Consider the following 27,212-nt stretch of genomic DNA (forward strand, 5'->3'; position numbering starts at 1 on the left):
TATTAAGAAACTGTTTTTATTTTTAAATGTTTTCTGAATTTCCTATAGAAACTATGGTAACTTTTTTTTTTTTTTTACAAGTAAACCGTAATGTTTGTGTTGGAGACGATTGTAATAGCCTGTATTTTACGTTAATAAACAGGGAATGAAGTGTTATCCATTTTTTTTTTCTTTTATTATTAATTAAATAAATGTGTCCTCAGGGATCATATTGTCTGTGACCTGTGGTGCCTAAAGTAACTTATTGAGATAAGTACGGTCAGTATAGAGCAGGCATGTCCAAACTGTGGCCCTCCAGCCGTTGTGAAACTACACATCCCAGCATGCCTTGCCATAGTTTTAGCATTCCCTAATCACGGAACTGTGACAAGGAATGATGTCTCACAACAACTCAAGGGCCATAGTTTGGACATGCCTGGTATTGAAGAACTCGCATAACCTTTGCTTTCTCTTTTTGTAGTTTGGCTGGAAGAGAAATGATTTTGACCTACTTGCTGCTGGAAGGTAAATGTTTGTACTAGATTTACATTACAGGATTGTAATGTTTGTTGCAGAATTTAAAGCAGGACAATTCTGATTGCTCTGCAGATACCTATGTATTAAACCTGGGTCCTCAAACTATTTTGCTCTGGGACCCCATCAGACAATAAAAAATATTACAGGACCCCAGCAAGTTACCGCAAGAGGTCATCACATCACATGTGTTATCAGGAGACAGCACATACATGGCAGCATTGTGGAGGCACAGAGTGATGGGAGGAGTCTAAAATAACAGACAATTCAACAGGTTTTTCAGTTTCCTTGAATCACTGACTGAGATTAGAAACATCATCAGCCTGATGGTCCGTAACATGGAGTCGCTACCCCATTCTGAGAAGTCAGCACCCACAGTTTGATAACCGCTGTATTAAACTAATTTATTGTACAGTACTTTTAATTATATTCTATTAGTAAGTGAAATGTGTACACAATTGTTTTTTTTATTTACTTAAATTATTTTTATTATTCAGGGAATTTTTTAATTTCAGCTGGGGCCAAGCAAAATATCAGGCCCCAGAATTTAGCTTTTTTTTTTTTAGTTAAAAAGCCTATGATAAATCTCCTTATTATTTTTCTGATGGTTCTGTAGCCACAATGTTAATGGGAAAAAAAAGAATCAAAACCAAATTTTTATTAAAAAGGTACAAAAATGCTCTCACTGCTTTGCTTTACGGGAATTGTAATTTTGTTTTTATTTTACTATTGATTGAATGATATATATATACAGGGGTATTTTTCAGTAGGCTCCAGCAGGAACTGAGGCCCTTATTCTAGTTCACTCTTTCTGACAAAATATTTCTTAGATGGACAAAACCATGTGCACTGCAGGTGAGGCAGGTGTAAAAACCCACCCAAATCTAATTATCTCTGCACAAGTAACACCTGCCTCACCTGTAGTGCACATGGTTTTGTCCATCTAAGAAATATTTTGTCAGAAAGAGTGAACTAGAATAAGGGCCTCAGTTCCTGCTGGAGGCTGCTGAAAAATAGCCCTGTGTATATATATATATATATATATATATATATATATATATATATATATATATATATATATATATATATATATATATAATTGTCGTGCAGTTGGCAACTCCACCAAAAAACTGATCCACAGACCCTGGTGCCTTCCCTGGCAGGGAGACTCTCACCACCACAGATACGATTAGGGCGGCACTCGCTGGTTTTCAGAATAAAGAATGACTCCTGGACACAGGCAGTTCCGTTCAAGAACGGAACTGCCTGTGTCCAGGAGTCATTCTTTATTCTGAAAACCAGCGAGTGCCGCCCTAATCGTCTCTATATGTATATATATATATATATATATATATATATATAGTACTTGTGTATTATCACGGCGCCCGCAAAATCGTCCGCAAATTGCATGCAAAAATCAGATGCGATTTAGCGGCCGATTTTCGGCCGATTTTCCGCGATTTGCATGCTATTCCATCCTTGCACACCCCCACTATCCAAGTTAGCCCAGAGCGTGGCGAGCGGACGCCTCCTCCTGACCTGTTCATAACCCCACTATCCACGTCGGTGTGGAGTTGATTTTAAAAAGCGTGGCGAGCGCAGCGAGCCACCGAGCCTGAAGCGTGGCGAGTGGACACGGAAAACGATCCCGAAGCGTAGCGAGCCCCACAAGGGGACACGGATTACTAGACGCCCGAAGCATGGCAAATGCAGCGAGCCCCGCTTCGGGATCGTTTTCCGCGGCCCCTCGTGGGGCACGCTGCGCTCGCCATGCTTCGGGCTCTTTAGAAAATCAACTCCACACCGACGTGGATAGTGGGGGTATGAACAGGTCGGGTGGACGCGTAACGCGTCCGCTCGCCATGCTTTGGGCTGACTTGGATAGTGGGGGTGTGCAAGGATGGTATAGCATGCAAATCGGCAGGAAATCGGCTGCGAAATCGCATCGCGGATCCAATCGGCCGCTAAATCGTATGCGATTTAGATAAATCCGGGCGCCGTGATAATACACAAATACCATATGTATTATACAAACAGGTATGTGAAATGATACTGATAGAATAAAATAGTACATTTTATAATGTTACTCCTTAATGCATCTCTCCTGTCCTGTTGCAGCCTCGCTGGTCATCTGATAGAATGTGGTGCCCAGTGCACTGGTGGAATATACACAGATTGGCATCTGATACCAGACTGGTAAATAAAATGCTCTTATCACTAGTTTTCTTCATTGTATGTACTGACTTTTTATCTCCCGCAGAGGTCATTTAGTCACCAATTTAGAAAGCATTAGTTTTGACAGAAGAGCCCTTTTGTATTTCTCGTGGCATTTAAATAACTTCATAGATGTTTGAACTTTATGTAATAATTAAAGTTTGCTGAGAGAAGGACTGAAAAAGTTTGCAAGTAAAATGATCTTTAGAGATTGACAGTAATGCTGTACTTCAGGGGCACATTCGTTCTGCACTGCATATGCACTGTCCCCATCTGACTATTATGGAAGGTGAAACGTAATAATATACAGATTTGTCCTCATACAAACACGCCTGTTGATGCGCCAGGTCCTGTGAGACTCTGCTAGAGACAGGCATCACTAGGGTTGCCACCTCACCCTTCACCGATTCCTGGAGATAAACCCCCCACCCAACTGTAATGCGCGTGCCCCCGGGGAAAAGGAGTGTGCCCTGTTCAGAAAATAGGGCGTGACCTCTGTAATAGACATATTCAAGTGCCTAATGTTATATTATAAACGTATATATACACACTCTACTGTATGTATATATATATATATATATATATATATATACATACTGTATGTGTATATATATATATATATATATACACACACACACACACACACGTGTGTATATATACGTATGTATACATATGCATACATACATATGTTCACATACGTATATATATATATACATACATATACTGTAGATATACATATGTATGTATACATACATATATGTATGTATACATACATATATGTATATATACATATATACATAGTTCCATCAGTTTACCTAAAATCACATTGGTGGCCAGGGCCAGGCTAACTGTGCAGGGTCAGAGGCAGGGCAGCTGGCAGGCAGTGGCAGCGGCAGCAGGAGGACTGCGAGGCAGTGAGTTAGTGACGTGCCGGTCACTCCAGGTCTCCAGACACCCCGGCCACATACGCGTGCAGTGGACGGATGGGAAGGTGACACGCACTCAGGGGGGAGAGGCAGCGGTTAACGTTGGGTGCCTGGAGGCTTTTTTAGACACCCGAATTCCAGGGACTGGAAAAGCCTCCAGTAGGGTTGCCACCCAAAACGGGAGAATCCCGGAAATCCGGGAGAGGTGGCAACCCTAGGCATCACTCTTGTGCTTTTTTGGACGAAAATGCATCATAGTAGCAACACGATGCAGTTAAATATCTGTGTGCAACTGAGTCTGTGAATCTGTAAAAACTGCTACAATTTACCAGCCATGACTTTTTTCAATACAGTTTCTGTTCTGCTCCGTACACAAACTCAATTGTACACAATATATAGGTCATATCAAATGAATCAGCACAGTCTCCCTATTCATCCTATTTGCACTGTGTTGCGACTAAGATGCATTTTCAACAACAACACAAAAAAAGATGCCCAACGTTAGAAGAGATGCACGGGACTTGTGCTAGATAAATGATAGGTAGGTATTGATTGGATGCTGTGGATACGCCTCACCTACAGAAAGCCAAAGTCAGAAACTATTCAGATACAATAGCTATTTGGATGGTGGAGAGGTGGATAAAAAGTAAGGAAGAGAGGAATGTCAGGAAATGGAATAAGAAGGGAGCTAAAGATCCTCAGAGATGAGTATTTTAGTACCTTAACCCTTTGAGTGCCAAGTGAATTTGTCAAAATGAGGTGTGAAAATTGCCAAGCAAACATTTGTATTCATCATAATAAAGTTTAATGTTTACCTTTATATAGGAAATATAATCTTTTTTAGACATTTTTTATTTTCATTTATTTAACAAATGTGCGCTGACATTTTTAACCGATATCGGCCCTTATTCTGGTTGACTTGCTCAGCCGCAAATTTGCAGCTGGGTTTTACATCCATTCGCATGCCAGTGGGAACCTCCCCACTGGCATGCGCGTGGCGCAAGCATATGTAATGGTGGTGCAGACCACTGGTACACATGCGTGTAGATTTCCAGGGAATTGGGCGGGCAGCTGACATCCGGTTGTGTCAGCTGTCCGCCCCCCCACACGTGCATCAGGAGGGCATTAACATGTGTACGTCCAGCGTTTTCATGGGAACGCCCATGAAACGCTTGGCCTTCACATATGCTAATGGCCCAGGCTGGCACCCCACACTCCTCTCCACCCCCTGCTGAAAAGGCAGGGAGCCTGCACTCAGCGAACAGATTTTGCGCTGAGTTCGCACTCTCCCAGCGTATACACATGCGCAGAAATACTGCTGCGCATACGCAAAGCATGGGTCCTCCATGCGAATTCGCGGCCAACTGAATCAACCAGAATAAGGGTCTCACAGAGATTGGCACTCAAAGGTTTAAGTAACAGAAATAACACATTTGGTTCATGTTTAGGGGGCTAAATTCAAAGACCACATCCATTTCCCTGATTTGTATAATAACAAAATTGTAAATTGCTTTACTGATGTCTTCTGATGGAAATCAATAATCATTTTATATAATTGCATGCTAAAGATTACAATTTAAAAACCTAAATGCCTGAATGCTCCCATAACTTCATGTAAACACTGTAATAGAACATTGCAAGCATCTACCTGCTTTACTTTTTTTTACAGTTGAGGACCAATAGGGCAGATGTATTAAGCCTGGTGAAGTGATCAAAGTGGAGGTGATAACACAGCAGTTGTTCAGTTCCTAAATGTTAAGTTACAGGGTTGGGGCCACATGCACTAAGTTTCAGAAGTGATAAAATGGAGAGTGATAAACAGCTAGCCAATCAGCTCCTACTTGCCATGTCAGGTAGGAGCTGATTGGCTGGCTGTTTATCACTCCATTGTATCACTTTTGAAGCTTAGTGCATCTAGCCCTGGGTTTGAAAAGTGACCGTTATGAACTGATTGGCTGCTGTGTTATCACATTATTTTACACCACTTTATCACTTCACTAGGCTTAATACATCTGCCCCAATGTTACTCCACTTGGACAGCCTTATCAGCCACACAACTATGACAAATGAATAACAATGCTTGCAAATCATGTAAGCTGGCCATGCACCACATGGTAAATGTGCAAACCAGCCAACTAGATCATTGGCAACCAACCTTTTTCTCTTCCGTACCCCTTGATTAGGCTTTTGATTTATGAGTAGCCCCACCTCTCCAATTTGAAATGTCCACAGTACTTACATGTGGAGTGGTAGTGATTGGTATGCGTGTCCTTATATTAAGGAGTAGTGTGCGGTCAGGAATTGGGTCCTTCTGTGTCTGGCCGCTGGCTGTGTACCATCTCCGGGGTTCCCACTAACCCCTGTGGGATAAATGCCGCTGCTTATTTCACCTGTGTCAGTGTGGGGCAGATGAATGCTGGTGTCTGAGGGCAATGCGGGTAGCTCCCAGTGGATTGCTGGTCAGGCAAAAGCATGAGGATGCTGCAGACGGATACGGAAGTAAGTGGCGTGGTTCATCTCCACTGCAATGGGAGACTTCTTTCGCCATAATTACTAATATTATATTTAAGTACCCCCAGGGGGGTACAATTACCCCAAGTTGGGAACCAATGAACTAGATGACTAGTTGCCACCAAGTGTATGATTATGGTATTGCACAATATTGTACAAAGGCTGAAAATAACTGAAAAGTGGTCTGGATAGTTTAATTTGATTTCAAAACCATTATGATCTACCTAAAGGAGCACACACACACACTAGGCGTTGTGCCCAGCGTGTATGAACAGTGATGATGGGGAAAATTGCTGGGCAGAAAATCCCTCAGTGCATACACACTGAGCGATTTTCGCCTGTCTAAGCGATTTTCCCAGGGGGTGGATGGCTCGTTCTGTTGAATAATCTACGGAAAACATTAGCACTATGTACCTGCAGTCTGGCTGACGTTATCATTGAATAAATGTAATGTACTGCATGCATACAGTATTACAACTCATTATATTAATGATTTAATTAACAGGCACAACATTGGCTTTCCGATAGTGGAATGCACCTCGGATGGGAAGTTCTCCATATCAAAACCACGGGAAACTGGAGGCCTTATCTCTTTTGGCACTGTTGCAGAGCAATTAGTATATGAGATTGGTGATCCTGAGCACTATATTCTTCCAGATGTGTCCTGTGATTTATCTCATGTTTCTATTACTGAAGTTCAAGGTATGTGTGCGAAAACATCTCAGTCATTTTAAAGTTTTGGTAAATGTGACATTATGGGCCTATTGGAAATTAGTTATATGTGTGCAGGGCCCGATTCACGGTTGGATGCACTGTTGACTGGTCTTTTATGGTATGGTAGCCCGGTATTTTGCAGCTGAAGCACTGGGCTCAGGGACAACAAATACAGCCAACAGTACACACATGCATGCCTAAGGCAGGAGTATGTGAAAAGGGGATGTAACCTTAGATAAGGGAGCGTGGCCTCAAAGGAGTTCTCTGCTGTCCTAGCGGAGAGGACATAGCCCAGCGGGTAATCAAACTCTATGATATGCATGCGCCTTTGTGCACAAGTGGCTGATTTCAGATGCCTCTCGCTACAAATTCTGGCAGCTGTGACATTTGCATATTCTCTCACAGCTGCTGCTTAAGGGATCACAGCTCTGAAGGCTTTTGCATCCATCTCTGACTCAGGCACAGTTGTGTTGTCATGCTTCAGACATACCACCTGGGATTTTAAACCTGGTACAATCCCAGGTTTTTGAAAATCCTGGGTCCATTGCAGGTGCGCAGGACCCGGGACTTTAGTTGACTGAATTCCCGGGTAGATCCATTCAGACATACGCTAGTCCTGGGATTATGCAGATGCACATGAAATAACCCGGGATTATTGAGCATGTCTGAAAGGGTATAAACTGTGTCTACATGATAACAGCCAGTTACAGCCCAGTTATGTCTCTGCACTGTGGAGATGCATTGGAAATATAGCTGACGTTGCATCAGTCATACATAAGCATAGGTTCAATTCTGAATCAGACCTGTTATGTTAATAATTATAAAAATAATAATAATAATAATAACAATGTATATAGTGCTTATTCTGCAATATGACTCAAGGCGCTTTATAAACATCAAAAACAATACACAAAATACAGAAGACTTAAGAAATACCGCAACAGAGAAGCCCCACGGACATACAACCTAAGCATATTGCAGTGTTGATATAGGCCTTTTGGGTAATAACTTCCACAGGTTGTGTATCCCACCCACACAAGGTAAACCTGCCATTCATGTATTTGTGTAATGTAATTGTAATGAATCATAAAACTGTATATCATGATTAGAGACAGGATTATATGCATTTGCATATTTGCATATGCATTTGCATATTTTGCCCATTCTCACTGGTTATTGCATATTTTACCTAAAATCTAGTGATGGTGCATATTTTAGGCCCTGCCCCCTTTCCACCCGCGAGTCACAGCACTGCTTTGCCCTGCTGCTGCTGGCCAGGCAGTGGTAGATTGTGCAGGCTGGGGCAAAATGTCCACAGTGTGGGGAACCTTGGATGTACGATATGTCTGACACTGCTCTAGGCTGCAAATCCATGTTGATAAAAGTCAGTCGGGCGGATGCCATTACGAAGCTCCTGAACCTTTGCCTGCCCCTGGCCTGGGGCTTTACACCAAGAGACTGAGTTCTGCAGCACAGGAGGTGGGCAGAAGGGTTGTGACATCACGCAGCATGGAGAAAATGCTGTGTCACAGTGAGTATGCGGCGCAGGGAGGAATCCTTCCACTACACCGCCCTCACACGCTATGCTGACATTTGATCCATCGGCGCTGGAGATGAGGGTCCGTGTAGTTGATGCCAGAAGAGCCTAGGAGGCTGCAGTCTGCTGTAGCAGCCAGGAAAAAAAAAATTTGTGCACAGCACTAAACATCTGCAGGTGCTGTGGGCCTATTTTTGAAGTTTATTTGCAACTAATTGTATGCTGATTTTTAAATAAATAAGTTAAAAAATTCTTTTTTTATTATTTAATGTAGCATATTTCAACACTTTTCATGCATATTTTAAGTATTTTTCATGCATATTTGCATGCATATTTCAAGCTTTTTATGTTGCATATAATCCTGTCTCTAATCATGATAAAAGGGCGGGATGCACTAAAGTCTGTTGGTGAATCCCGCCACACATCATCGCTTTCCGCATTCTTAATAATCGCATCTGCTCTAACATGCGATTATTAACGTGAAGGCCAGCTCTTTTCCCATCAGAGCTGTCATATGCTATGTGTCCCCGTGGCCGGACTTCCGGGTCTATGGCCAGAAGTCACTCTGCGCATGCAAAGAGTGACGGTGGTGCTCGCTGGGCATGCTGGGAGGGATCTGTGACTGATCCCTCAAAGAGCATATAGGTTTCTATATGGTATTGTCAGCTTTTTCTGGTGATAGCCACCGCTGCAAAGCCCGGTGTGCAGGGTTTAGTGCATCGGGAATAATTTTTCCAGCATTTTCCCTTTAGTTCACCCTGGCCAAAGTCTTCTTCTCTCTCCCTACTGTCCACCTTTATCCATGATATCCGCAGTGCAGCAGTTTGGGAGCATCAGGGGGTCTTTACAGATTTCTCATGATATTGTTGCTCTGTGACAAGACAAACCAGACATCAGTACCTAAAATAAGAGATGCATTTCTTTCCTTCTGTGAACATCATTAGTTTCAGCTGCTATAACAGCTAGCTTCCCAGGATGTATATGTTAGATGCAAAAAAAAAAAAGGTTTGGACAGAATAATTAGTTTAAAGCGACAGAAGCCCCATGCTGAGTGAGGTGCTTAAGCACAGATTGCTGAGCACACATCGCTGCACTGTCTGTCTCTGCGGGCGATGGCGATGTGCAGGACCGCCATCGCTATAGGGTGTACACACGGAGCGATCTGTGTGTCATTTCTAAGCAATCTGGCCAGATCACTTTGAAAATAGGGCTTACATCGCCCTGTGTGTATACCGCATAACTGTGGTCTGAACAGACAATACAACATAAAGGTTCAACAAATGATAAACCGAAAACAATAATACAGTACAATAATGATACAACCAAGTGACTGTAATAAAGGGATGCGGACAAAATCCCGGAGGTCGAAATACCGACGCCAGAATCCCCACCGCCACAATGCCGGCACTTTGTCCCTCTATGGGCGTCCACAACACGCATAGAGGGAGAATAAAATAGTGTGCCGAGCGCAGCGAGTCCGAAAGGGGGGGCGATCCACGGCCCCCCCTTGGCGGCATTGCGGCGGTCGGGATTCCGGTGTCGGTATTTCAACTGTCGATATTTCGACTGTCGGGATTCCGACTGCCGGGATTTCATACTGATCCCGTAATAAACAGTAGCACTCAATGGATCAGATTTGTTGACTATGAGCAGGATGTACTAAACTAAAAATGTGGTAAAAACCCTGTTATTGCAAGATCTGCCCTTTAGTATAAATATATTAGTAGAATTGCAATGTGTGGTGGGATGTACCACAATAGGTTGCTCGTGGCAGCTTACAGTCGGGGAGGTTTGACAGTTATAACTGGTAAACTTGGAAAATATGGGGTTGGAGGACAGATTGCATGAGTTAAGAATGTGTGGGATGATGGAGTTTGCTTAACAGGTTTATCTTAATTGCTAAATCCAAGAAGGTTTGTAGACTGTCTGATTGTGTGGAAAAGCGAGTTCCAGAGGAACATGAGAAAAGTCTTAGGTCCAAGTGTTAGATCATCAGTCTGTAAAGCAGTACTTCCTGACAATATTATGTATTTTACGTGTGTAGTTTTTGTTACCTGTTTAGCTAACAGATATCTGTGTGAACGAAATGTCAGCACACACAATTTCCCATACTGTTCACAAATTATGAGTGCTGCTTGTTGTGTTCATGAAACTTCAAGTGGTGAAGACAACGAAATTATGGTGTGTAGTGACCAAGCTTACACTCTCACACCACCCAAATAAAAGGACTTAGGGTCTATTTACTAAGCTTTGGAAAGAGATAAAATGTAGCGAGATAAAGTACCAACCAGTTTTTTTTTCAAACAGGGGGGAAATGCAGTGTTCCTGGAGGAGAGATAAACTGGAGGTAAGGAGGAGGAGATAATGCACCAGCCAATCAACTCCCAACTGTCATATTTCAAACACAGCTAATTGGCTGGTGCGTTATTTCCTTCCTCTTCATCTCCACTTTATCTCCAGTTTATCTCTTCGCCAGGCTTAATACATCTGCCCCAAAGCTTGTTACATGGTAGTTAGGAGCGGATTCACTGGTACTTTATGTTTCAACACATAGGGGTCAATATAGTTCAGCGTGCAGAGGACAGTGCTGAAAACCGTATCGCAGCAAAAGGTGTGGAGGGACCAGGTTCATATTACAGTTTTTATGGGTTTATAATAGAAGAAAATGTTTTTTCTTATGTAAATGTGATACATTTAATGGTAAATAGTCTGTCTCCATTTAGATTTACTAAATACAATGAATATAAGTTGTTTTATATGGGTGAATCAATTAATTATGCTAATTAGCTGAAAGTTACTCTGGGTATAAATATGATTCCAGGACTCATAACAGCACACCTTGATAAAGCTGGCATTGAGTCCAGTGAAACGCGTTGGTGCTCCATCCAGAACCAGTTTTATTGGACCCTTGGTATTGTTGGACTCACCTGCTGATTTTTCTGACCACCTGGTCCCTCCACCTTTGGATGTCTTTGGCTGAATCTTACCTGGCAAAAATTGGATAAAATCTGCTGAGAGGTTGAAGTCCCCTCCTAGTCATCTGCTAGGGACTCCCTCATACAGCCGCCAGGAGAAAAAACGCTGTGTGGACTCATCAATAAATTGGGACTTCCGCCATTGTGGACAGTGCAGGTTATAAACCAACCCCATTCCGGGTCCATTCATTTACTTCTACAAATCTGGAAAATTCTGATGCTGTTTTTTAACGTTTTATTTTATTGCTTTTATTATTGATTGGGCCATATAATATGCCTTATTAAATATATTTCAAGTATAAATTGATTCACCCTCTCTTATCATTTGAGCGGTGCTTACTTTTCTTTTCTAGCGTTGCCCCTGCAGTGGGGATAGGACGCTAGCCCTGAGCTGGCAAAGCGGCCAGGGAGATTTGACACCTTGAAAGCTGTTAATACCTCGCTGGGGGGGATTGCAGGGGACAGCCCCACCGAGCGTTACTCGGTAGGCTGTCCCTAGCACTTGTTAGGTGCGCTTTTCGTACATATTAAAAAATGTAACCCCCCCCCCCCTCCACAGTTAACTAGCGTTAAATGCAGAAATGCACTTAAATGTAGTTCATACATTTTGTCCCATTATCACCCATTATTATCCACTTTATCACGTGTAAGGCTTAATACATTTGTCCCATTGTTTCCCAAATGGAAAGATAACGTCAGGCATTGAATTATATATGGAAAAAACGGGGGTGGTTGTAGAACAACACAATTGGGCGCTGTGAGGGGTTGTGGTGCGAAGCAGCTACTAAACAAGGGATCGAGAGTCCCTATAATAGGAAAACAGAAAAGATATGCAATAGTAGCGCTAAAAATTAAAATATAAAAAATTTAATGACATAAAAAAAGGGGGGTACACAATAAGATCAACAGTGTAAATAACCAGCATAGACACCAATGGTTTGCAAATTGAGCTGCTTAGACTGGATCCATTCCTAGTATGCCCTCAAAGTCTATCCAGAGAAAACAAATAATGTCTCCTTATGGGGTATATTTACCGCAGGTCGGTCCAAATGTGGTATTAATCCTTTTCAGGAAAGCGTTTCTGCAAAGTCCATCACTTGGTGAGGGGAGATTCCCCAAGGTTTCCAATTGTGCGGATAGGAGGTTAAAATTGATACTCTGGTGACGGCTGGTCTGGGTCCAATTTGATAGGCTCCTTTGATAAAGCTACTCTCAGGTAGCGAAACGCGTCAGAAGTGACTACACCAGCTTACCACCTGCCACCTATTGCCTGCCTATCAAATTGGACCCAGACCAGCCGTCACCAGAGTATCAATTTTAACCTCCTATCCAAGTGATGGACTTTGCAGAAACGCTTTCCTGAAAAGGATTAATACCACATTTGGACCGACCTGCGGTAAATATACCCCATAAGGAGACATTATTTGTTTTCTCTGGATAGACTTTGACGGCATACTAGGAATGGATCCAGTCTAAGCAGCTCAATTTGCAAACCATTGGTGTCTATGCTGGTTATTTACACTGTTGATCTTATTGTGTACCCCCCTTTTTTTATGTCATTAAATTTTTTATATTTTAATTTTTAGCGCTACTATTGTATATCTTTATTGAATTATATATTCCTTTATGAATACGGACTGGCTGTGTACCAGAGAATTTCAGGCAGATGCACAATGTAAATATTTACCTACCAAAGAGTAATGAGGTATGCTGTATTGACAAATAGCTGCAAAGTATAACTCATGGTGACTGTTTATGTATTTTAACCTCCCCACGAACCTTTACCTTGAAAAAGACCTAATATAGCATGGTTGAACTTCAAATGAACTTTCTCATGAACTTTTAAAAAGTTCTCTCTCTGGACAAGAAATAGAGCGGATGAAGAATACTTAGATTCCTTACACTTTATAGACTCAAGTGCTTTGACACGTACAACAGTAACAGTTGGGCCATTAATATCTTTTCATTTGCCATTCCTTATTTGTTTATTAATTGAAGTTATCTCTACTGTACATTCTTCCCTTGGACACTCTATGAACTAAAAATGAACTTTCAGGCTGTGCTTCATCTTATACTTTCCCCTAAATGTCATACATAATTATTATTCTCTGGAAACAGAAGAGAACAAGGCAAGCACTCAATAGAAATAACACTTCTGGCCCATAAAACGGCAGTGTAGTAAACCGAGGTCTCGAAATACAAGTGACCCTTCATTACCTGAGCATTATGCTGTGAACAGATATTGTCAAAAGATATAATCACTTAAGCAGGTCAACCTCATGTTAGTCTTTGACCCTGGTCAGCTGTGCGATTAGTGCCTCTCGCTGCTCTGATAAAGGGCCCAGTCTTCCCAAGTGGTGTGCAGACTCCTTCCAGCTTAAACCTAAAAAAAACAGGTCACTGAACTAGAAACATCTGATTGGTTTATTGTATTAAAGCAATGGGGCTTATTAATGATTTGTTTGCAAGAATAACTTGTAGTGCGGAAACTGAAAGGTGAAGAAAAGTTGTGTATAATTGGAGCACTGACAAGTGGCCAATTAAAAAAAAAACCTTTATCATTGTGATTTTTAAAAATGATTTTCAAATGCAACAAAATATTAAAATGTAGAAAATGTGCTAAAGAATTAATTAATGTGTTAAAAACTACCAATCTAGTTTCATATTAAATTCATCTACATGTACCTTTTGTTACAACACATTTATTCACCTAGGAGCCAACACACACACACACACACACACACACACACACACACACACCTACTGTACCTGCTTCACAAAAAAACTTGTATTCTTTATCCTCTGTACATTATTATTGGACAGAACGGATGGTGTAATGGTTAGCATTACTGCCTCACAGCACTCGATTCCCACCATGGCTCTAACTGTGCGGAATTTGTATATTCTCCCCGTACTTGCGTGGGTGTCCTCCGGGTACTCCGATTTCCTCCCACAATCCAAAAATATACTGGTAGGCTAATTGGCTCCCAACAAAATTAACCCTGTGTGTGTGTGTGTGCATGTGGTAGGGAATATAGATTGTAAGCTCCCCTGGGGCAGGGACTGATGTGAATGTTCAAATATTCTCTGTAAAGCGCTGCGGAAATGTGTATGCGCTATATAAGAAACTGTTGATAAATAATTTACTAGATGTATTAACCATGCATTTCTGCACTTAACGCTGGTTAACTGGGGGGGGGGTTAGGTTTTTTATGTATGAACAGCGTGCGCTAGGGACAGCCAACCAAATAACGCTCGGCGGGGCTGTCGCTGCAATCCCCCCAGTATTTAGCGGCTGGGGCGATGTAGGCTAGCATTGTCCTATCCCGACTGCGGGGACAATGCTAGCCCTGCTGCTGGCTGCACTGGAGATCTCGCAGTAATAGCGAGGTCACGTGCATGCCCATTACAGCCGGCTGGGGGGAAAGTGCGACTGTGCTTGCGCAGGGATGCTGGGGGTGCTGATAAGGAGAGCCGGCATACCGGCTCCCCTTATCGGCACAGGGGGGGGGGGTTAATACATTCAACCACTACGGGTGTTATGCAGGAGAAACGGGACCCGTTATTTTAAAAACATATGGGGCAGATTAATACATCTGCCCCACCATTCCTTTGGGGTTCAGTAATCCTTGGTAATATAGTTCTGGTTTCCTATGCTAAGTGCCCAAAGCTAGATGTATGATGGTATATGCAGCCTGATTTTGAGTTCAGCATCTTCTTATGTGCAGGTATATTCATTATTTATGAATTTATTAACAGTTTCTTATGCAGCGCAGCAGGTTCTGTTGCGCTGTACATTTAGAAATAGGGATAACACAAACTGTTACAAACAGTCAAATGGTAGGAGGGCCCTGCTCTAAGATAAGTACACCAATCAATAATTTATGACCAGGGTGCCATGAAGTCTAATAAGGATGCAATTCCAGTTATTCCAATGTATGATTGTCTCTAGTATTCCTGGCTCAGTAGCGATTAATAATAATCGGATCAGTTGTGCTTATTTTGCAGTCATAAGTCACATATGGAAATGTGTGATCCATATTAATGTCACAAAATGAAGTAGTCTATAATGGGAGTGCATGCATAGCACGCTGTCACTTTATGTCTGTCATACAGTAGCTATGTTTCCAGGAGATATCACCATGCCAAAAGTAAACCCTCCTGAGTACAGAGATATTCCTTTTGTCATTACTTTTCTCCTTAACGATGACCATAATATAACGTGCTGTCAAGTGCGGTTATTCATCCCATTTTTTTCACAAAGTAAACTGCAGAATTTGGCTAATTATTATAATTACAGCAAAAAAAAATACTTATTTTGTTTAGCAAACTTCAGTAACTCATATATCAATAGCATGCAGAACTCGTATGCAGTATACGGATTAAAATACCAGTTGGAGGTAACAGCCATAGCTGCCTACCCTCCTGCATTCTGCTCCCTGAAATAGCAGCAATCTCCCTCTCTCCCTCATTAGTCTAGCAATCTCCCTCATTTCACCTAGCCCACTTTACACTGTTAAAATCAGCGATACAGTATATACATCCAGCTTGGTGGCAGATGATGCTTAATTTATAAACTAGCGAATTTCAGACCTTTCAACTGTCAGTATGGTGAGGGATGGCATAAAGTGGTTTAGTCTGTCTGAGAATGGCATAAGCCACTGGGTCCAATATCTTGCATTAGGCGGTTAGTGCATAGCGGTGATGCAGAAAATGATGTTGAAATTGTACTTTCTGCACAATTTTATGAAAAAACACTTTGATAAATAGGCCCCAATGTCTTTATTACATGTCATCACACACAAATCCAGTACTCGAATGATAAGCCCACTATCTGTGATCATATTGAATGAACCGCACACATCTGCCAAATATGTTCTATAGTATTATGCGAGACGGAGACCAAGTGGCTGCTGGGTAAATCTGTGCAGCAGAATTCAGAACCTGTACATTGAATAGCTTTGACAATTGATATAATCGCAAGCACATTATTCGGTACTTGTGTAGTTTCACGGCGGCAGGCTGCGCTATGCGGTCAGCGTAGCCCAACGGCAGCCTAGCGTAGTTAGTGTAGTGTCCCAGCGACAGCCCTGCGTAGTCAGCGTAGTGTCCCCGTCAGGCAACATAGTCACCAGACTGTCCCCACGAGCTGCAGCTTTGTCCCCGGCATCCCTGGCAAGCCTAGTGAGCGCCTCTCACACAGCGCCGGTAACTGCCAGATCCCCTGGCTTTCGGACGCCGGCGGAGAGGTGCTCCATCTGCCTGAGACGCACGAGCGTCTCATACGCTTGTGCTTCTCAGTAATTTGTGCGGCAGGGTACGGCAACCCTGCCCGTGTCTGCTTCAGGGAGACGGCAAGTGCGTCTCACGCACAATAAAGGAGTCATTTGCCAGTGCTCCATATTACATACTGGCAAATGCCTCCATTTCAAACCCCCACTATCCACATCAGCCCGAAGCGTGGCGAGCGTAGCGGTACGCATCCTCCCAACCTGTTCATACCCCCACTATCCACATCGGCGTGGAGTTGATTTTATAAAGTGTGGCGAGTGCAGAGAGCCTCCGAGCCCGAAGCGTGATGAGCGGACGCGGAATACACTTCAAGTAATCTGCGTTCCCTCGTGGAAAATGGGGATGTTTCAGGAACACATTCACACTTGTCATGTAAGGCAGGTGAAAAATTGTCAATGGTTCCCACACAATGTAATAAGCACTGACACAAAGCTGACTGACTACGCTATAACTGCTGTGGGGTTTTAGCATCAAACGGGTAGGCACAGGTGAGGATTTGGCACAGACTTAGACAGTGACATCACGGCTTGGGTCCAAAACAGGGCTTGCCTGAGTTTTATTGCAGCACTCAGAGCAAGAAACTAACAACAGCCTTTACACTTCAGGCAAAACAGAAAACAAAAACCTGCTCGTCTGAGCTCTAACTAAACAGAATAAACGTCCCTCTCTATACCAGGGCCACACTATGTGACACTGGACACACACAGCAGATATAGACCAAGTAATGCAGTACTTACAGCCTTGTCTCTCTCTAGCAGCAGCTTACTGCCTCCAACACCCAGGGAGAGAGAGAGAGCTCTAAGGAGAGGGCTGACTCCTTTTTAAAGAATCAGGTGTTCTCCTGATTACCAGCCCAGGACAGAACACCCTTTGTAAGCCGGAGCTTACCACACAGATTGAAATAGCCTGCAGTCTATATGCCATAAGACAGGATTCTAGGGGAAAAGTACCTGCCGTCTATGACTTTCCCTGCCACTGTCTTACACTGCGTAACGCTGAATGACTACGATAACTGCATAAGAAACTGTAAATAAATAAATAAGCTCCGGTTAGGCGTGAAACACACATTGTCGCAGACACAAGCGGACTACGCTGGCCGTGGGACACTACGCTGAATATGTAACTGCTGCCGTGAAACTACATAAATACCCAATATTCCTTTTTGTTTTCTCAGATGATGAGGCAGTAGAGGTCCAGGGCGCTCGTGGTGTGGCACCTTCTTCATCTTATAAGGTGTGTTCCCTTTCACACACTTTTATACATGGCTATTAAAATGTAACCTTTTTTGTGGGTGTCATGCATAGTATTCATAGTTTGGTAAATTTTCTTAATTTATTGTGTGACAAGTGGACAGTAACACATATGGAAATTGAATTTGTGGTGTGTTACCCACAGTTATGTCATTCATATACAGTAGAGTGGCAAAGGTTTTATTTATTTATTGGTAATTGTTGTAATTAAATCATCTGTGATCAGGTGTGTGCCACATACCTAGATGGCTACAGGGCCACTGCTGTGTGTGTCGTGGGAGGGCCGAGAGCAGCGGAAAAAGGAAGGCGTACTGCTGAAAGCATTCTCAAGAGGTAATTGTGTTAGACTTCCTCCTGATAGAACATTGCCGTATCATTTCTATTAATGTTTTGGCGCATTTTTTCCCTCTGGTTTTGGGGCTTTAACATTAGAAGGTAAAAGAACATAACTCATTGGTGGCATTCAATTGTTCTATCGTGCCCGATCTCCTGTCTAAAGTGATGGGAGAACATGGGGCGATATTCAATTGATCTATTTTTTTTGCACATATTGCGCTCATTATGGTCAGGTTTAGCCACCCATGCGTTCATTTCATCTCACCACCCCCAGGCATAGCAGGCTGGAATCCTGATGAAAAACAATTGAATACTGCCCAATAATTTTTTTATTAGCTAAGACTTTGGTGCTGCTACACAATAAATATATATGTGTGTGTGTGTGTGTGTGTCCTTGCGGACAAAGTAAGCACAATTGTAGAGCTCAGCTGTTTGGAAAAAAAACAGTGTTCTTTATGTTTGGTTACCATGCAATTTTTTTTATTGTGTTTCATACATGTGCCCCTGCAAAGGGGCATGCATGGTGTAGTGTACACATTCCTAAATGGTTATCTTTATGATAATGTAATGTCAATCTTCTGTATCACTCTTTTCTAGAACCCGAGATATGTTTACACAGCTCAGTTTGGAAGATTACAGTGCAGTACATCTACAGATTATCGGTGCTGAAGACTTATATGGACCACATGCTAGAGGAAAAGACGTAAGAATAACTACATTTATTAATATGCAGTATCATTTGCCTATGGCATACATTCTAATTTTAACATAAGTAATATATACTTTTTTTTTTTTACTAGCATGTTGACAAAAATCTGCCTGCTTCCATTTAACATTATAAATAGAGGTAGTAGAACAAGTTGTATATGTAAATAAAGTTTAGCCATCATTATAGGCAAGTTGAGGTTTACATTATCCATCCTGCTGACACAAGTAAAAGGACAAAGGCCCTGATTCTGATTACCGAACGCATGGGGGTTTGATGTTGAAACTCTGCGCATGTTTGCTTATGCACACATGCAGGCCTTCTGTGTGGGCGCCCGCGCCTTTGGAGACTTGCATAGTCTCTGTTGCACCCGCAAAGGAGGGGGGGGGCGTGAAAGAGGCAGGCTGGGAGCATTTTCGGGGAAACCGCAGGGCATCCCCATGTGAATGTAGGAGGCAGCGTGCCTGCCTGGGGCTGGCTGCTGACGTCAGCCACCCACCTAGTTCTCGCAGCCGGATGTCACAAGTCTATGTCAGCAGAGACTGACTTACATTTGCGAGCACTACAGAAATCATTTGATGGTCAGGCAGCGTTTAAAGGCTCGCTAAGCAGCAAACCAGAATCAGGCCCAAAATGTATTAACCCCTTCAGTGGCACGCCCTAGAATTTTAATGGTTATGCTCCAGTGCGCAGACTCCAAAATCCCTGGTCTTTGAACACAGGAGTTTCCAGGGTTGGACCCAGCTTTATACCCCATAGCAGTGTGACCCAGATCAGACTCGGGTCTGTGCCGTTTACACTGAATCTGGGTCACCCCTGATTTTTCCTATGGACTGATAAACTGCCAGCCAACCTCCCCCCCCCCCCCCCCCCCCCAAAAAAAAAAAAAAAACATAAATGATACTGCATCCATTATGATTTCTGTAGGTAGGGCATATATCCCTAAAAAAAAGATGGAGTCATTGGAGTGGGAGGCACATCATGCACCCTCATCCTTTAAGCTCTTGGTCCTGCTGTACTGCCTGTCAGCGCTGCTTGCTAGTGCCAGATAGGTTGGTGGAAGGTCCGCCTGTAGCGCCTATCTGCACGTGGCCGTGTCTTTCCTGGCTCCTGTCTTTTGCCGCTGCAAGTGTAAATATATAACAGCTGCAGTGTAACCACAATCATTTCCAGGGATGGTGGCCTGGCCATTGAGGATTTAGTCGTAGCAGTTTAGCAGGTTTTGAACTTGACATAATACATGTGGAAGAAGCTTGGTTTCTGCAAAATATATCTTTAAGAAATTAAGGAACAAACAAAGTGTGAGGGTATTCTTAAGTATTTTTATGTAGAGGCAACTTGTGAGTCCCGTACACACTGCATCAGCGGTTCCCAAATTGTGGGTCCCAACCTTCTCAGCATGGGGTCGTGACTCCATTTTGCTGACCATCAGACTGATGACGTTTCTAATCTCAGTCAGCGATTCAAGGAGTCTGAAAAATCTGTTGGATTGTCTGTTATTTTAGACTCCTCCCATCATTTTATGTCTTCACAATGCTGCCATGTATGTGCCGTCTGCTGACTATTTATGTCATGTGATGACCTTCTGCGGTACCTTAGTGGGGTCCTGTGAATATTTTTTTTGTCTGATGGGTCCCAGAGTAAAATTGGTTGAGGACCCCTGCACTAGATAAAGGGCTCTACCATATCGGCGGCAAGCCCGTCTGAATGATATTGTGCGTACACATGAATGATATCAGTAAACTATATAGCCAGTAATGTCACCCACCCCCTGAATGCTGAGTGCCTTATTGACGACGGCAGAGGGGTTTCAGTATCAATGCGCGGTGCTATTTTTCAGGTTTGCAGGCACATTAGGATGGTTTTATCTAGGTTCCTGCACAGAAAACTTTATGAGTGCAGGATCAGATGGCAGTTGATTTGTGAGAAATTATGGGTCTCCCCATATTCAGGCTTCAGGATCTCTCCCAGCTTCAGGAAGGTGTATTCTGTAGACTCCTGAAGTTCGTTGTTTTCCAGGAGACTATCCAGATCTGTTCCATCTGAATAAAGGCAGGATTCGGGGAACACAAATTTCTTCTGTTCTTATCCACAGAGTTCTGTTAAGGAATGGAATCTGTTTAATTCCAGTGTTATCAGCAGATGATCCTCCTGAGTTGGCACACCTTTGTCAATTTAGAGAGCACTCTACATCATCTAGAGCTCTTTAATGTTTTAAGAGAAAGGGCAGAAGGTATTCTGGGTAATAACATATCTATTTATCTTTTATTTTTTGAAAAAAAAAATAATTCAAGATGTTAAGAACTTGGACTCAATATGTTCCTCTTATGGTGCTATGGGATCCTAATTTGCTCCTTTCAGCTTACACTTTTTGAGCCTCTGAAGTCAGTTTGTTTTAAAAAAAACATTTGATGTAGAAGGTGTCCTTCCTTCTAACTATTGTATCAGCTTGAAGTGTTGCAGATTTGGACAGTGAGTTCTTACATATGACTCTCTTTTCAGCATGAGGTAGTGTCCAGTTTGAATCATAAGATTTCAATACCTTCATTGTATAATCCTGAGCAACACAATCTAAATGCATGCAGCTTCAAATTTCGTAGACATTGTTAAGAAACAGAATCAAACCATTGTAGTCGTTCTTAGTTTAGAAGATCCAGAAAACATATCATACTTGTGAACTTTTGGAACTTAGAGTTGAGGTCTAAGGAGTATTCAGTTGAGTTAAGTTTTTTCAGCTAGCCAGGGAAAAAAATACTTTCCTATTCAATTGCATCCATTTTCAGAAGATTTTTTTTAGTCATGTTTCACCTTTGCGGTTTTATTTTATTTTTTGGCAAAAAAAATAGCCTAAATTCAACAAAAACTTGTAGATTGGCGAGTAATTCATCGATCCACGTGTTTTTGTAATCTGTGTCGGTTTTTTTCAACAATCAAGAAATCAACACTTTAATTGAATAGGTCGAATGTAAAAACATCAAAAAGTGTCCTTTTTTGACTGTCAAAAAATCCGGCATGCAATTGAATACCTCCTCTTACTTACAAAAGCAAGGGGTTTGGCTTTGGTGTAATGTCACAAATGTCATACTTTACTAATGTACTAATGAAGATCTGTACCTGTATGTTGATAACTTCTCAAAATGAGTGAATCTTACAGAAATTTCATAAGATTCACATTCCAGGCTTCCAGGCTTTCACTGAGGTCATCTCTTGCTGTCAACACATGTTGACTACCATAGAGTGTCCAGCTGTTTCTTTGCACTCTTGAGTTAGTGCCAGCATCCCGGCAAATTAGCCACCCTGTTGGAAAATGCCAACTGACCCAGACCTCTACCAGTATGCCCCATGACAGCACCCAATTCCACTCTTTATCAGTACAACATACCAAAGTTTCAATGCAAGTGGTGTCTACAGTAATCGATTATCAAGCCACACATTATAACCAGTTCCTATCAATGGAAACTTATTATTCTATCTGGCTCATGAGTAGGAACTGGATGAAACCACCTAGTTTCCAGTACGCTACCGTCATTCCTGTTCCAGCCACTCACGCCTCTCCCAACTAGGCCAACCCTCAGGCATGACAGTAGACAATCATGTAATGCGTACACAGTAAGGCAGAACCCACATATAACTTCAAATGATCATACTTGCCCTATGTATAGGGCCCTTAATTATCTACTGTCTATAACGTTTCATGTTTTTTGACCATTGCTAAGTTTGCATGCTATTAACCTTTACAGTGGAGATAACCTGTTAAGAAAAATCTAACATGTCTTTGTGAATTATTTTAAATGTATTTATTATAATGGAGATTTTGATTTTTTTTTTATATAGTAAAAAAAAGACTTTGAGAGCCAACCTTATCTGTACTGTTTTTTGTATTGCATTGTCGGTAATACTCTGTGACATGTTTCAGCTTGTTCGGGAAGCTGTCATTTGGCTTGGTGTTCATCACAAACAGAAAAAAGCTCTAGAAATCTTTGCAAGGGAGATTGCACCAGCTGGCACTGGAATGGGTAAAATGCTTTACACCCATTGTTTTTGTTTATCAATGGTATTACTAAAGAGTGATAAATACATCTGCATACTGTTTATGATAAATGCAATTTTATTTTAATTTTAAAAATGACAAACAAAGGTGTCGATCCTATTCCGTGCGGATGATTTGCTAGTGCACCAGACGCACTTTGCGGCAGGCTGAGTTCCTTTCAAAGCACTCACACCTTCATAGGGGTGCGAGCAATTTGAAGCGAATTCGGCCCAGGGAAGATTGCGAGATTGGCTTAATTCGGGTGCCGTTTTCAGCATTTAAACGCATGAAAATGGCACCCGAATGGCACCTTGACCATTGGGACCTCATAGGATCGACTTCAAAGTATCCAGTTGAACTTCTTTCCTATACATTCATGACCTCGATTAGAATAAAATTTTTCTTAATGGTAAGCCCGCTAGAATCAAATGCTTCGAAAGCTAGTAGATGTAGTTTCACTTGCATCCAACAGATGGCAGTGTTTTGGAGTCACACGGACAATAGACATATATAGATGATGTGCAACATTTTGATTGATTGAGTTTAAAGTAGTTGCTTAACATAAAAAATGTTCACATTCTATTGTTTGGATGAAATGGTCACTGATCCTTATATACATTCTATGGGGCTAATTCAGACTTTCCCACAGAAGTGCGGAAATCGCCATTCGTGATTACCTAATTTCTGCGCATGAGTTAGAACTTAAACTGCAGTCTCACCATGACTGCAGTATACTGTATATTGCTGCGTAGGGGCAGCAGCGTTGCTTGAGCGCTCAGGGGGCCTTGTTCGGGCTGCTCTGGGGGAGTGTCACGGCGGCTGCGTGATGTTACCCGCAGCTGCTGTGACCCAAAACATGGCCGGCCTGCGTCTGGCTTCACAGCTAGGCTGCACAGCCATGGAGCTGCCGGTCATGTTTGAGCGCTTCGCTGCAAAATTTGTCGTGTTTCAGCGCTTCGCTGCATAATTTGTCGCAGGAAGGGACTTGTCCTGTGCTGGGCACCCACTGCAGAAAACTGTTGGAGGTTGCAGGTTTGTGGAATTTTGAAAAACTGTAACCAACTCTGAATTAGACCCTATAATTCTCATGCCCATCTTTATATTCATACCTTTTGTTTCGCATCACTTCCTGCCCCTATCTTCACCTCATTAGAATGGCAGCCATGCATTGCCAGCACTGAGACCCACAGTGGGGATATAGGGAAGTTTCTAAATAACATGGATAATTAATGGAGAATCGTATTATTCATCTCCCTGTCAGTTATCTTCATGTGTTGGTCTGTGGGCACATAAGCTGTAACATATCCAATCAAGAGACTTTAATTCACTAGGCATTCACACAGCTACAGGTCAGAGTACAGCCATTGAAGTGTTCAGAACCAGCCTCAGTGGGTACATTTTTGGCCATCTCTTCTGAAGCAAGCAGCCAATCTTATACAGATGGAGTAACTCTCAATGGAGCTGCTCCTGGCTATAGAATTGCCATTCAACCCCTCGTGCCAGCCGGCGGAAGGGGTGCACACGCCCCGTTCCGTCGGAGCTGCCTGACACCGGACCCTACACCTCCCCGCAGCCCCCACCAGCTGCCCCCACTCCCTGCCCGTCTCCCTGAAGCGGAGACGGGCAGGGAAGCTGCTTAACACTGCCTTGCTGATGCTCGAGCGTGGAGACGCTCGCGCGTCCCCATCAGATGGAGCTCCTGTCCACCAGCCTGCACCAGCTCAGGACATCTGGTGGGCTGGCTGGCTGACATCTGTATATATCTGACTACATAAATAACAGTCCTGATCGTTCTTTAAGATCCATACTGTAAGTTACTGTTGAGACTTTAGGATAAAAAAAGCCCCCCACAAGTTGGCCATCCTTCTTTGCCCCACTCATTATGGTTAAACACGTGTCAAAAACCTTTTCAGAAACAAGTAAAAAAATAAAATATCAGCCAGTATAGGCTCCAAGTGGACCTCCCAGCCATAGGTAGGAGAGGAGAACAGTGGCTGTAAAACTGTACTTTTAGTCATATATTTTACATAAATAAACACAAGTAAATTTTATTAGATAATGGCTGTTATTAAATATGACAAAAAAATAGATTTTAGGTTTCCTGCAGAAAAGATAGCCATGTACACTACAATATGCTAAATACAGGTTGAGTATACAAATATCCTTTATCCAAACCCTACATTCCAGAAACTGAATTTTTTTATTTTTTTTTTGCTAAAAACCTACTGGGGACATCTGTAACAGCACTACTGAGAACATGATATATAACTGGTACTAAATATGTGCTAGAAAATGATTGCTTGACATTCAAATTCAAAACCTCATGTTTTGAAAGCGTGTTTTATGCACAAATATAATATATTTGTGTGTATTTATTATTTAATGTGTTTGATGTGTTTACACAACACAAATGCAAGATACCTCAAGATACATAATTGAAATATAAAAATATTCTGAAATACGGAATAATCCGTTATCCAAAACTCTTCTAGTCCAAAGCATTTTGGATAAGGGATAGTCAACCTGTATCTCAATTCTACACTAAAAACAAATATATTACAATGTTGACCAACACAATGGGGCTGATTCTGGGTCACACACAGATACTGGGGCAGCTGCATCTTTTGCTACCGAGGCATCTTTCTGGGTCTTATGCTAATGAGATGGTTAATAGACTTTACATGGAAGTTTTCCAGCAGGCCGATGCACCCGTGAGGCCACTTATCAGTCAGTCACTTAGTTTTATGATCTGGCCCTTCCCAGATTATTGCCCTGTCCCCTCCTGTCTTACCCACACACAGTTGCCAGTTCACCTAACGCTGCAAATACTCATCTATGGTGGGCGCCCATCTACAGTATATGCAGGGCCGGTGCAAGACCGCCGCCCGCCCCAGGCAAATCCCCCCCGCCGCTGCCCGCTCCCCTCTGGGCGGCGAGGGGAGGGTGCGGACGATACTGCGGCACGGGGTGTGTGTGCGGGCGATACTGAGGCAGGCGCCCGCACACACCCCACCCCGTGCCGCAGTATCGTCCGGGGCAGCGTTGATTCACGGGCGGGAGGGGGGGTGAGAGGGAAGATCAGTCTCACCTGCTCCACGTTCCCGGTTTTCTGGTACCTCTCTATGGTACCTCTCCTTCGGTGGCTCAGTACCGCCTTCCAGTGGCCGGTGCCCTAGGCAAATGCCTAGTCCTGCCTAGTGGTGGCGCCGGCCCTGAGTATATGCATTGTAACATCTGCTAAAGGGCCAGAAGTATCTGGGCATGTAACAATTTCTGAGGTATTTCTGGCTCCACTGGGGGGGGGGGGAGTGGGGATAGTTGTGATATTCAGGGGATTATAGTAATTAGTTGTTTGTCTGCATGATGGTAGTTTTGGGGTCTCTGGTCAGTCTCAGTGGGGGAGTGCGGTATTGAAATGTGGAGATTTGTGGTTTGTCACAGAAGCTAAACAGACTGCCAAACACATTGAAACCCACGGCTTCCACACAGGTATAGTGATGTATTAATCCTGCCAATTTTAGTGTCTGCTCTGCCTACATTTGATTTGGAGCTGCTAATGTGAGGACACTTCTAGAATTTTTTCCAGGGCCACTTTTAGTTCCCAGTCCATCCCTGCTGAGAAGCCCACTTGCAGCATCTTGCTGCAGTGCGGTTCCACTTTATACGAGCCATCATCGGTTGTGCAACATCAGATGCACTATCAAAACTTGCACCAGCCCTCTCTGAGTATGGGGTCCTGTGAGACACCATACTCAAAGAGAACCACCAAAAGACAAACATTTCTGAAATAGTACATCTTCTACTCAGTCCTCTGTGGAGATATCTACTTGTGTTCAAAGGAGATGCGGGATTGCCTGTATTATGCACCCAACCCAAAGTATTTAGTTAAAATTGCTGGATTTTTGTATTGGAAATGTACTTTTTTCACTGCTAATGTCAAAAAGACAAATCTGTTACTGTTCTTTCGAATTGAAGGCTATCATATATTTTTTCCCATCATCATTATATGTAAAATGGTACATAATTAACAACTAAAACCTGACCTCTAGAGTATACTTATTCTGGACTGTGAAGAAACAGAGAGGACTGGGTTTGTGAACTTATATTTACACAAGGAAGTTCAATCAATGGTCATAGAGTAAATGCTATATTAAAATAATTTTGGCATTTGCAGTTTCACAACAAATGGCAATGTCACATCCCATATG

General features: G+C 42.6%; 1 protein-coding gene across 3 annotated transcripts in view; it reads left to right on the forward strand.

The window, feature by feature from the left end:
• The window catches only part of LOC146059653 (uncharacterized), a 108,923-nt gene that overhangs the window by 40,361 nt on the left and 41,350 nt on the right, over positions 1-27,212 (forward strand). For all 3 annotated transcript variants that reach the window (XM_083172068.1, XM_083172077.1, XM_083172085.1), the window contains exons 8-14: positions 461-504; positions 2,632-2,709; positions 6,670-6,866; positions 17,857-17,915; positions 18,159-18,265; positions 18,866-18,971; positions 22,891-22,990. In XM_083172068.1, the coding sequence (XP_083028194.1) occupies positions 461-504; positions 2,632-2,709; positions 6,670-6,866; positions 17,857-17,915; positions 18,159-18,265; positions 18,866-18,971; positions 22,891-22,990 (691 nt within the window). The remainder of the gene's footprint in view (positions 1-460; positions 505-2,631; positions 2,710-6,669; positions 6,867-17,856; positions 17,916-18,158; positions 18,266-18,865; positions 18,972-22,890; positions 22,991-27,212) is intronic.

Source organism: Crinia signifera, chromosome 1 (genome assembly GCF_055691185.1).
Source record: "Crinia signifera chromosome 1, ASM5569118v1, whole genome shotgun sequence".
Taxonomy (NCBI): Eukaryota; Metazoa; Chordata; class Amphibia; order Anura; family Myobatrachidae; genus Crinia; species Crinia signifera.